Source organism: Myotis nattereri (assembly GCF_964212035.1).
Source record: "Myotis nattereri genome assembly, chromosome: 17".
NCBI lineage: Eukaryota > Metazoa > Chordata > Mammalia > Chiroptera > Vespertilionidae > Myotis > Myotis nattereri.
The window spans coordinates 35,665,653-35,678,258 of NC_138092.1; the positions used below are offsets into that span (position 1 = coordinate 35,665,653).

Sequence of the window (12,606 nt, forward strand, 5' to 3'; positions counted from 1 at the left end):
AATGGGTTTAGAATCTAGCTGTAGAGACAATATTCATACAAAAGTGATAACTCTAAATGAGAAGGATAGTATGATTAGGAAAGGCCTCAGTGTTATTTTGTAAGGCATGATAAGAGGGAATTTGGATGTTCTAGAGGGCAATCCACGGAGGAGGGGAAGCTTTTCAGATGGAGAGTTTAGAATAAAGGAGGGCTTGAGGGGTAGACTTTAGCTTTATATGAATGAGGCATATTAGGTTTACCAGCCTGGCTGAGTTAGATTCTTTTTGAGAGTAGTAAGAAGTAATCATGTAGCTAGAGAGGTTAGGTTCTAGTTAGAAGGCAGTAAGATTTTTTTTAATATATTTTTTACAGAGAGAAAGGGAGAGGGATAGAGAGTTAGAAACATCGATCAGCTGCCTCCTGCACATCCTACTGGGGATGTGCCCACAACCAAGGTACATGCCCTTGACCAGAATCGAACCCGGGACCCTTTGGTCTGCAGGCCGAAGCTCTATCCGCTGAGCCAAACCAGTCAGGGCAGAAGGCAGGAAATTTTTAACTTGGTGTATAATAGGCAGTGGTGATATATTGTACCTGCTTAAGCAGCCTATGAGGAGCTTTGTAACTGTTTTAGGACAGTTGTACATGTTAGAGACTCTTATTATTGTCCTAAATTAATACCACAGATTTTTAACTGATCTCCTTCCATTAATTCTTAGACCATTCTCCATGCTGCTTTCTAGAATGATCCTGCCTTTTACTGATTTAAATACTTCAGTGTCTTCTCACTCACTGTCTTCAGGATAAAAATTTGAATCATGTAGGATGGCATGTGAGGTCGTTCATGATCCAGCTTGCCTCCCTGGCCTTGCACCTCATTATCCTCCCCAAACCCCCTTTATTGGGTGGGGTTTTCCTCAGATAGCTATCATTTTCACTTGTGGATTTTATATTATTTCATAGATACATGATTTTAAACAAAGACAAATTATGGTGGGAGGCATAAGAAGAAATTGCCTTTAGTAAAGGGAAAGAGATCAAGGAGTACAAATGTTTAAATTCAAAGGACTGTGAAGTTTTTGATGTTGGATCATCAAGAATGTAGTTGTGGTAGAGGAACAGTAGTTCCTTAACGTGAAAAATACAGTTTTGGTTGATATCTGAGAAAGTGAGAGTAGAAAGGAAAGCAAAGGAAAAAGGAAATGACATAGGATATGGGGATGTAGCTGCAGTGGCTTCCTTGACCCTTGGATTATGTACACTTTTCCAAGTCCCATTCTTTCTGTATTTCTTGTGGCTTTGGGAAGCCAGGCTTGTAGACAGCATGAATCTTTAACAAAAATCAAATCTTTAAACTTTGTTAATGAGAACCATTAAACAGTTACTATCTCTACTATCTTCTTTCCTGTTTTTAGAATAAAAGACACTTGATCATTGAAAACGCAGGAAGGACAACGTATTCTCAGAAGAACAGTTGTTAAATTGAATCTGTAAATTTATAATTTTAGCCCAGGCCTCTCTCCTGAACCTCAGATTTTTGTATTTGGCTGCCTGTTTGACATTTTCAGTTGAAATCTAATGAGTATCTTATGTTGAACATGTCTAAAAGGGAATTCCAGATTTGTTTTTCCCAATCCTATTTCCTAGAAACTTGGGCTACCTGTAGGCAGTTCTTTTTATATATTTATTTTGTCTTAGCATTTTTTTCCCCCTTGCCTTTTAGTGTTCTTTTCTTTTAAATTAAATCTTTATTGTTCAGATTATTACATTTGTTCCTCTTTTCCCCCCCCATAACTCCCCTCCTCCCAGTTCCCACCCCACCCTCCGCCCTCACTCCCCACCCACTGTCCTCATCCATAGGTGCACGATTTTTGTCCAGTCTCTTCCCGCATCTCCCACACCCCTTCCCCCCGCACCCCCCCGCCCAAGAATAGTCAGTCCATTCCATTTCTATGTCCCTGATTCTATTATAATCACCAGTTCATTCTGTTCATCAGATTATTTATTCACTTGATTCTTAGATTCACTTGTTGATAGATGCATATTTGTTGTTCATAATTTGTATCTTTACCTTTTTCTTCTTCCTCTTCTTAAAGGATACCTTTCAGCATTTCATATAATACTGGTTTGGTGGTGATGAACTCCTTTAGCTTTTTCTTATCTGTGAAGCTCTTTATCTGACCTTCAATTCTGAATGATAGCTTTGCTGGATAAAGTAATCTTGGTTGTAGATTCTTGGCATTCATCACTTTGAATATTTCTTGCCACTCCCTTCTGGCTTGCAAAGTTTCTGTTGAGAAATCAGCTGACAGTCGTATGGGTATTCCCTTGTAGGTAACTGAGTTTCTTTCTCTTGCTGCTCTTAAGAGTCTCTCTTTGTCTTTTGCTCTTGGCATTTTAATCATGATGTGTCTTGGTGTGGTCCTCTTTGGATTCCTTTTGTTTGTGGTTCTCTGCGCTTCCTGGAGTTGTAAGTCTATTTCTTTAACCAGGTAGGGGAAGTTTTCTGTCATTATTTCTTTATTTTATTTTATTTTTTTTTTATTGATTAAGATATTACATATGTGTACCCTCTATCCCCCCCCCCCCCCCCAGCTCATCCCCTCACCCCCCCGTTGTCCGTGTCCATTGGTTATGCCTATATGCTTGCATATAAGTCCTTTGGTTGATCTTTCCCCCTTGCCCCCACCCTCCCCTACCTTCCCTCCAAGGCCCGACAGTCCAATCAATGCCTCTCCGTCTCTGGATCAGTCCTTGTTCATCAGTTTATGTTGTTCATTATATTCCACAAATGAGTGAGATCCTGTGGTATTTATCCGCTCTCCAGTTCCATCCATGCTGTGGCAAATGGTAAGAGTTCCTTTTTCTTCTTCCTCTTCTTAAAGAATACCTTTCAGCATTTCATATAATGCTGGTTTGGTGGTGATGAACTCCTTTAGCTTTTTCTTATCCGTGAAGCTCTTTATCTGACCTTCCATTCTGAATGATAGCTTTGCTGGATAAAGTAATCTTGGCTGCAGGTTCTTGCTATTCATCTCTTTGAATATTTCTTGCCACTCTCTTCTGGCCTGCATGGTTTCTGTTGAGAAATCAGCTGACAGTCGAATGGGTACTCCCTTGTGGGTAACTGACTGTCTTTCTCTTGCTGCTTTTAAGATTCTCTCTTTATCTTTTGCTCTTGGCATTTTAATTATGATGTGTCTTGGTGTGGTCCTCTTTGGATTCCTTTTGTTTGGGGTTCTCTGCGCTTCCTGGACTTGTAAGTCCATTTCTTTCACCAGGTGGGGGAAGTTTTCTGTCATTATTTCTTCAAAAAGGTTTTCAATATCTTGCTCTCTCTCTCCTTCTGGTACTCCTATAATTCTGATGTTGGTACGCTTGAAGTTGTCCCAGAGGTTCCTTACACTATCTTCATATTTTTTGAATCTCTTTTCTTTTTTCTTTTTCGGTTGAGTATTTTTTGTTTCTTTGTATTTCAAATCTTTGACTTGATTCTTGGGATCCTCTTGTCTGCTGTTGGATCTCTGTAAATTATTCTTTATTTCAGTCAGTGTGTGCTTAATTTCTAGTTGGTCCTTTTTCATGTCCTCCATGGTCTCACTGTACTCCTTGAGGGATTCATTAAATTTATTGGCGGTTTCCATAAAATTCTTGAAAAACCTTATAAACGTGGCCTTGAACTCTATATCCAGTCGTTTGCTTTCCTCCGTTTCTGCCATTTGTGACCTGTTTCTTTGTCTCCGCATTTTGGCTGCTTCCCTGTGTTGATAGAGTGTCCCTGCGCTCCAGGTGTCCTGTAGGGCCCAGTGGCTCAGCCTCCCCAGTTACCTGGGGTGGACACTCTTGGTGCACTCTTGGTGCCTTGGTTGTTGTAGGATCACTGGGAGGAATTGACCCCCAGGCCAATTGGCTGTGGGAATCAGCTGTGTCTGAAGTGGGAGAATGGTCCCCCTCTGACCACTGGGTACAGTGGCTCCTGGATCTAAGGAGGTGCTAATTCAGCCCCTGCCTGAGGCCACACAGCTGGAGCCACGAAGAGGCTCAGCTGTGAAGCAATGCAAGCCGCTGCGGGGCCTTGGGCCTTCTCTTGGAAGTTCCGGGTCTGCCTGGCTGGGCTGTAGTTAGGTACATTCACATGCAAAAGCCTCTGCCGCAGCCTGGGTGGGGCAGGGTCTCAGGGAGTCAAAAGGGCGGAGAAAGAAGCTATGGCTGATTCTCCACCTGGAGTCGCGCGTCTCAGCGTCCCGGCAACGGCCGCAAGCACCTCCGAGGGAAAGCCTCCCCCAAGTTCGCCCGCCGCCGCCTGACAGAGCAGCCTCTCCCCGCACGAGTCCCGGGTCCCCAGAGACCCGCTGGAACCGGAGTTCAGAGCAGTCGGGAGCTTGCGATCCAAAAAGACAGCCGCGTCCTCAGGTGCCACCCCCTTTCCGCGCGCGCGCGCGCGCCGCCGCCGTACCTCTGCACTCAGCCTCCGCAGCTCCTCTGGCTCTGAGCGTGCTTTTCTTTTCTTCTAGTTGTAGAAATTACACTCAGCCAGCCTTCCTGTTGTTCGGGATGATGTTTGCTCTGACCTTTGCCGTATTTTTCAATTGTTGTGGGAGGCCACAATTTCCTGGTGTTTATCTATGCCGCCATCTTAGTTTCCTCCATTATTTCTTTAAATAGGTTTTCAATATCTTGCTCTCTCTCATCTTCTGGCACCCCTATAATTCTGATGTTGGTATGCTTGAAGCTGTCCCAGAGGCTCCTTACACTATCTTCGTATTTTCAGATTCTTTTTTCATTTTGCTTTTCTGATTGGGTGTTTTTTGCTTCTTCGCATTTCAAATCTTTTTTTTTCTTAATTAAATCTTTATTGTTCAGATTATTACATTTGTTCCTCTTTTTTCCCCCCATAGCTCCCCTCCTCCCAGTTCCCGCCCCACCATCCGCCCTCACTCCCCACCCACTGTCCTCATCCATAGGTGCACGATTTTTGTCCAGTCTCTTCCCGCATCTCCCACACCCCTTTCCCCCCCAAGAATAGTCAGTCCATTCCCTTTCTATGTCCCTGATTCTATTATGATCACCAGATTATTTATTCACTTGATTCTTAGATTCACTTGTTGATAGATGCATGTTTGTTGTTCATAATTTGTATCTTTACCTTTTTCTTCTTCTTCCTCTTCTTAAAGGATACCTTCAGCATTTCATATAATACTGGTTTGGTGGTGATGAACTCCTTTAGCTTTTTCTTATCTGTGAAGCTCTTTATCTGACCTTCAGTTCTGAATGATAGCTTTGCTGGATAAAGTAATCTTGGTTGTAGGTTCTTGGTATTCATCACTTTGAATATTTCTTGCCATTCCCTTCTGGCCTGCAAAGTTTCTGTTGAGAAATCAGCTGACGGTCGTATGGGTATTCCCTTGTAGGTAACGGAGTTTCTTTCTCTTGCTGCTCTTAAGAGTCTCTCTTTGTCTTTTGCTCTTGGCATTTTAATCATGATGTGTCTTGGTGTGGTCCTCTTTGGATTCCTTTTGTTTGTGGTTCTCCGTGCTTCCTGGAGTTGTAAGTCTATTTCTTTCACCAGGTAGGGGAAGTTTTCTGTCATTATTTCTTCAGATAGGTTTTCAATATCTTGCTCTCTCTCATCTTCTGGCACCCCTATAATTCTGATGTTGGTACGCTTGAAGCTGTCCCAGAGGCTCCTTACACTATCTTCATATTTTCAGATTCTTTTTTCATTTTGCTTTTCCGGTTGGGTGTTTTTAGCTTCTTCGCATTTCAAATCTTTGCCTTGATTCTTGCGGTCCTCTGGTCTGCTGTTGGGAGTCTGTATAATATTCGTTATTTCAGTCCGTGTATGTTTAATTTCTAGTTGGTTCTTTATCATAACATCGAGGGTCTCATTAGATTTGTTGAGGATCTCATTAAGTTTATCAGCGGCTTCTAGACAGTTCTTGAGAGACCTTAAAAGTGTGGTTCTGAACTGAATATCCTCCATTGACAGTTTTGTCCTGTTTCTTTGTCTCCGCATTTTTTATGCTTTCTTGGTGCACCCCCTAGTGGTCTTTGTGTGCAGTCTTGTTGTAGTTAAGCCTTGATTGTTGTAGTTAATACTAGGGGGATTTGACCTCCAGGCCAGCTGGCTGTGAGAATCAGCTGTGTCTGCAGTGGGAAAACTTCTGTCCTCTAGGGAGGTGCTAATCTAGCCTTTGCCTGAGGCTATCTGGCAAATGGCTCTGCGCAGGTCTTGGGCGGGGCGGGTGGGTCACTCGGGCTCGGGATCAACAGGGTGGGCCGGAGAGAGCAGTTATGGCGGCTCTCAGTTCCGTTCCTAGGGGCTCTGCCTCACAGAGTCCCAGCAACCGCTGCAAACCTCGGAGAGAAATCTGCCTTCGAGTTCCGACTGAAGCCAGATAGTCCCGCTTCTGTCGTTTGAGTCTGGGTCCCTAGAGACTCGCCCGGATCTGGAGCTCAGAATCTGAGACTCCCTCCCGATTGAAAGCACCAACTGCGCCCTCCGCCGCCAGCCCACTCCGCGCACACTTTGTACCTGAGTATTTCACTTCAGCACTGCGCCTCCTCTGAGTCTGGGTATGATACTCTCTTTCCCCCTAGTTGTAGAATTTCCACTCAGCCAGCCTTCCTGTGGTTCTGGATGATGTTCGTTCAGTCTTTTAGGTGTGTTTTGATTTGGTTGTTCAAGGCAGCAATCTCCGGCATTAACCTATGCCACCATCTTGGTTCTCCCTCGCATTTCAAATCTTTGACTTGATTCTTGCTCTCCTCTGGTCTGCTGTTGGGGGTCTGTATAATATTCTTTATTTCAGTCAGTGTATGCTTAATTTCTAGTTGGTTCTTTATCACAACATTGAGGGTCTCATTAGATTTCTTGAGGATCTCACTATTTTTATCGTTGGTCTCACCAGTCTTTTCGAGGGCCTTACTAAGTTTATTGGCAGCTTCTAGACAGTTCTTGAGAGACCTTAAAAGTGTGGTTTTGAACTCTATATCCTCCATTTCTGTCAGTTGTGTCCTGTTTCTTTGTCTCTGCATTTTTTATGCTTTCTTGGTGCACCCCCTTGTGGTGTTTGTGTGCCATCTTGTTGTAGTTAAGCCTTGATTGTTGTAGGTAACATTGGGGGGGATTTGACCTCCAGGCCAACTGGCTGTGAGAATCAGCTGTGTCTGAAGTGGGAGAACTTCTGTCCGTTGGGGAGGTGCTAATCTAGCCTTTGCCTAAGGCTATCCCAAAAATGCCTCTGTGCAGGGCTTGGGCGGGGCGGGTCCCTGGGGATCTACAGGGCCGGCAGAGCGAGCTGTTATGGCTGCTCTCAGTCCTGTCCCCAGAGGCTCTGCCTCTCAGAGTCCCAGCAACCGCTGCAAACCTCAGAGAGAAAGCTGCCCTCGAGTTCCAACCGATGCCAGACAGTCCCGCTTCTCCCATTTGAGTCTGGGTCCCCAGAGACTCGCCCGGAACTGGAGCTCAGAGCCTGAGACTCCCTCCGGATTGAAACAGACAACCACGCCCTCAGCCGCCAGCCCGCTCCGCACGCACTTCCGCACCTTTGTATTTTACTTCCGCACTGCGCCTCCTCTGAGTCACGGTATGCTTTTCTCTTTCCTTCTAGTTGTAGAATTTCCCCTCAGCCAGCCTTCCTGTGGTTCTGGGTGATGTCCGTTCCATCTTTTAGTTGTATTTTTGAAGTGGTTGTGCAAGGCAGCAATCTCCAGTGTTTACCTATGTCGCCATCTTGGTTTCTTCCTGTCTTAGCACTTAATCACCTTCTAATGTACATTATGTTTATTCTTTTTTGTCAGTTTCCCCTGTTGAATGTAAGCTTTAGGAAGGCAGGGTTTCTGTTCTCTTCACTGATGAGTCTCAAATGTATCAAACAATTTGGAACATAGTAGGCACTCAATATTTATTGAATGAACGAGTGAATGGTTAAAATTCTGTTTTTTGCAATACTCATTGTATTGGCCTTATTGTTTATTTTTTTCATTATATTAAATTTCACATATCATCCCGGACCTGGATTGGGAGTGGGAAATTGCTCAGTGAAGGAGTAAGGTGCTTTATCTCTCTCTTCCCAGGATTGGAACAGGAGTGTGTTCTGTTGTACATGTATAACTCTACAAATGATTATGTTTATTGTTTGCCTTGATATATAGGGGGTTGAATAATGTGACTCATGAGTCAGATTATTTCCCTTGACAAATAAATTTAGAGTTCTACCAACTTCCAGATTAGCTTTTGTAGCACATATTAAATTATTAATAAATTTAGATTTAATGAAGCTTATTAATATTTTAGTTTTATTAGTCTGTTTCCATCATATTTTGAATACAACTCTATTGTAGTAGTTAGTACATTGTATTGTAGTTTTTTGTTTACCCAACTGAATTGTAAATCTCTTGATTATAGGGAATATACGCTTATTTTTGTCTCCCAACCACCTAAAAAAAGTAACTGGAAAATATTACATGATCTATACTTGCTTGTTTAATGAATAAATCAGAGGCATGGAGCTGGACAGGTTAATAACTATTGATTATGTAATCCTCATAACCTACTCATATAGCTGACACCCCTGTTTTACAGACAAAGAAACTGAGGCAGAGAGGTTACAAAAGTCCAGATTATATACTACTAAGTAGCAGTTTCAGCAAATTGGGGATTGTATAAATTTTTCCTAGTCTCTTGTGTTTGCTTTATAGTATTCAAAGGGATATTACAGTTTTTGTCTTCCTTGATCCCAAATACCAGCTTTGGTAGTTAAAGCAGAAACCATTCTCATTTGATAGAAGAAGAAAGAATAAGTCAGGAGGTAAAGTGATTTGCTTAGTGTAGCACAACGGAAAAGTGTTGGGGCTACTTCTAGAACCTAGGTCTTATGCCTCCTAGTCTAATGCTCTGTCTACTACACTGCATTACCTAAATGTTTACTGAACAAAAATGGAAGGACACATAAAGAAACAGTCTTCATAGTTTATATCTTTTGATATTTTAGTAGATAGCCACTCATAATTGCAGGAAAAATAACATTATTGCAGCATGCATAGGATATTTGTGAGGAAGTGTAATTTTCCTTAACAAAAGAATAGTAGGGCATCGAGAGTGAAGAGGAATATTAATTAAACAGTTTCTTTTTTTCTCATGCTTTATAAAATCACTCTGAATCAATAGCTATATATGTAAAGCAAAGGAAAATTAAGATTTAACTCCTCCTCAAGGAGTTGTTGATTGGAAGAAAATTCTTTTTCCTAATTATGATTTCTATAGATTAGTAGTTTCTGTCTTCATCTCCATTTCATTCTTTTGCTCTGCATAATGTAATAGCTTAGAATATCTAACTTAAAGACACATTTATGAAATCTTTTATAAAGGCAACTAGATAATATGTTTTTTTGTGTGTATATGCACAGAAAAATTTTCTATCCACGAGTGAAACAGATCCATCTACTCTGGGAGTTTCTCTTCCTATTGGTGACAGATTATCTGCCAAGGTAGGTGGATGGTAGGTGGTGGGTAGCAGTTTTATGAGGGATGAAAATCATGAAAAAACATTCTGGATTTAAATGCAAACAGATTCCATCATTTTCTATACTTGAATATATGTATTTTTCCGAAAGTCTGAAGAGTCTTTAGTTGTGGTGTTTAAAAATTTTTTTTGAACATTACATTTATAACTATGTAATGTGACATATTTCTTTAATATGTTGGCCAATTGAATATTCATAATTTACATTTTCCACCATTGGTTCCTGAGCTGTAAAGTCTATGCTCTGTAACACAGTGAAATGAATGGATGGCAGAATATACTGAGCTTTTATGTAGGGTGAGGGTGTGGGACGATTTAAATGTCAATTTCAGTCACGCCATAAATACATGTACATACTCTTTAGACTCGCAGCGGTTCTCAACCTGTGGGTCGCGAACTATGAAAATACATCCTGCATATCTGATATTTACATTACGATTCATAACAGTAGCAAAATTACAGTTATGAAGTAGCAACGAAAATAATTTTATGGTTGGGGGTCACCACAACATGAGGAACTGTATTAAAAGGTTGTGGCATTAGGAAGGTTGAGAACCACTGCTAGAAGTTTCAACAGAACATTTACATTATAATATTTTGTTGTCTATGATAACTTAACTTTTCTATATTTAAAATGTTTAGCAGCAGGCCTTTTGGGAGGGAGTGGGAGTTGGAGCAGGAGATAGCCCTGGAAAGGAAAGAAGGAAAATAATGTGGTTGGATCTCCTTGGGAACATGCTAATGACAGACTTCCTGGCAAACACATTGTACATTTACTAGTGGAAAGATTTATTTATGATAATTTTGACATAGTGCACCTGGATTATCTAGGATTGCTGTTGATAAACCTAGAATCCATGGATTTATGGGGCATGGCTTAAGCATGTTGTAATGCGTAGGTATTTTAACATGATAAAAATGGGGAGCTGCACTAATGGTCTGTAACCTCCTGCTTCTCCTGTGCCTTGCAACTACTGTCCTTGAAATTAGTAAAACTTAATTCTGGGCAAGATCACTGATTTGTGTGTCTGATTTAACATTAAGGTACTTTTTTTCTGAAGCAGAAGTTAATATTGCCTTTTGGTGTCTGTTTTAAGGAAAGGTTGAAACTTGAACGCAACAAAGAATACAATCAATTTCTCAAGGGTAAGGAAGAATCCACTGAAAAGTTCAGACAAGTAGAAAAGAGTACTGAGGTAGGTGTTGCTTTTAAAGTAAATCTTTAATGCTATAGATAAATATTTTGCACTTACTTGAAATATTTTTAGGTTAGACATTTCACTTTTTTTTTCTTTTATTGTCTAAAGTTTTACATATGTCTCCTTTTTCCCCAGTTGACCCCCCACCCCCCCAGCCATTCCCACCTCGGGCAAGCCCCCAGTGTCACCTGGTTTGTTAATGTCATGTTTTAAAAAAAGCCAGATCAAACCAAAACATTTGCAAATGGTTTTATCTCATAAAACTGACTTAACCTACTTTTAGGTGAATAACTTAACCTACTTTTTAACTTCATTAATTTTAGAGATTTGGTTGTATGTGATTTTTGTGTATTTATTTTTAAAATATGTTTTTGTTGATTTCTTTTGAGAGATAGAGAAAGGAAGGAGAGAGAAACATCAATGTGAGAGAGAAACATTGATCAGCTGCCTCTTGCATGCCCCGTACTCTGGGGAACGAGCCCATAATCTGGGCATGTGCCCTGACCGGGAATCAAACTGGTGACCTTTTGGTTCATGGGACACGTTTCTCCCCCCCCCCCCCCCCCCAAATTTAAGGGTGGTTGATGTAACGAGAGCCAAAAAATTTACTACCTGTATTCTTTGTGTTAAGAAAGAATTTAATTCAAAATATTTTGAAGCAATATTTAGCTGCCAAAGTATGCTTAGTATCTTCTGGGATAGGAATTTGCATTTTGTTTATCTTTTCTTTTTATGTACACTTTATCCATATTACTGTTATCTGTATATGTGACATTTATTAAGTATTAAATGATATATTTTCTGAAGTTATTTTCCTAAAGATAAGGTATCTCCTATGGGTGATTAATCCTTAGAGTTGAGATGATTAATAGACTAAGCATCATTTGAGAGTTTAATTACTTATAAGAAACAGCATCTCATTAAAAGCTTGTCTTTTTTTTTTTTTTAAATTGACCAGCATAAAAGTCAAAGAAATAAAAAACCTATTGGTCAAGTTAAACCTGATTTACTTTCACAAATAAAAACATCTTGCCAAAATTCAGAGAGTCCCAGGAGAGATGTCTTAACTCCTTCAGAGGCATATGAAGAACTTCTAAACCAAAGACGACTAGAGGAGGACAGATATAGACAACTAGATGATGAAATTGAATTAAGGAATAGAAGAATCATTAAAAAAACGAATGACGAAGTGGACATTTCCAATAAAAAACATCAGAGGTTTGCCAGCAAGGTTGACATTCCAGATAGAAGATTTAGCAGGTTTAATGAAGATCGTGCCTTGGACAAACAGTATTATATACCAGACCAAGATCCTGAAGTAAGTGAAGAAATGGACGAGAGGTTTAGATATGAAAGTGATTTTGATAGAAGACCTTTGAGAGTGTATACAAATGACAGGTATTTACAACTTCATTTTTATTTTCTTTACTTGCTCATTATTGATGTTACTTTTTATCATCATATTAGGTAGAATCAGTTTCATTTGATTTACATATTTAATTCTAAGATGCTGTCAGCTTTAAGTTACACCATTATTTTATGTGCCACTGAGGTAACAAAGAAAACACCCAAGATGGGGAGAAAAGGACCCTGTCATAAAGCTGAAACACTGAAAAGTTACAACCTTTATGTAAAATTAAATGGGAAATAAACTTTCCCACAGAAATGGACAGAAAAACTTCCATGCCTCAAACTTGGCACTGAGTAGAGGGAGTAAAAAGCAACTTTCTTGAGAATTGAATCGTCAGCCAGTACTGACTTAGGTTTGCAGTCTGAATTCACGCTGCCCGTATTGTCCAAAAAAAAACCTGGAGGGGAGATTCAGAGTTGTCTCAAGTTCACAGTGCCCCTAGGTGACTGGCAGGACATTAACTCCTCTCTGCAAGAGCTTGACCTAAA

General features: G+C 40.6%; 1 protein-coding gene across 1 annotated transcript in view; it reads left to right on the forward strand.

Moving 5' to 3' along the window:
* CSPP1 (centrosome and spindle pole associated protein 1) overlaps positions 1-12,606 on the forward strand; it is a 99,538-nt gene that overhangs the window by 23,135 nt on the left and 63,797 nt on the right. Inside the window, exons 6-8 of the mRNA XM_081111629.1 lie at positions 9,393-9,473; positions 10,606-10,704; positions 11,666-12,105. Coding sequence (XP_080967755.1) covers positions 9,393-9,473; positions 10,606-10,704; positions 11,666-12,105 — 620 coding nt within the window. The remainder of the gene's footprint in view (positions 1-9,392; positions 9,474-10,605; positions 10,705-11,665; positions 12,106-12,606) is intronic.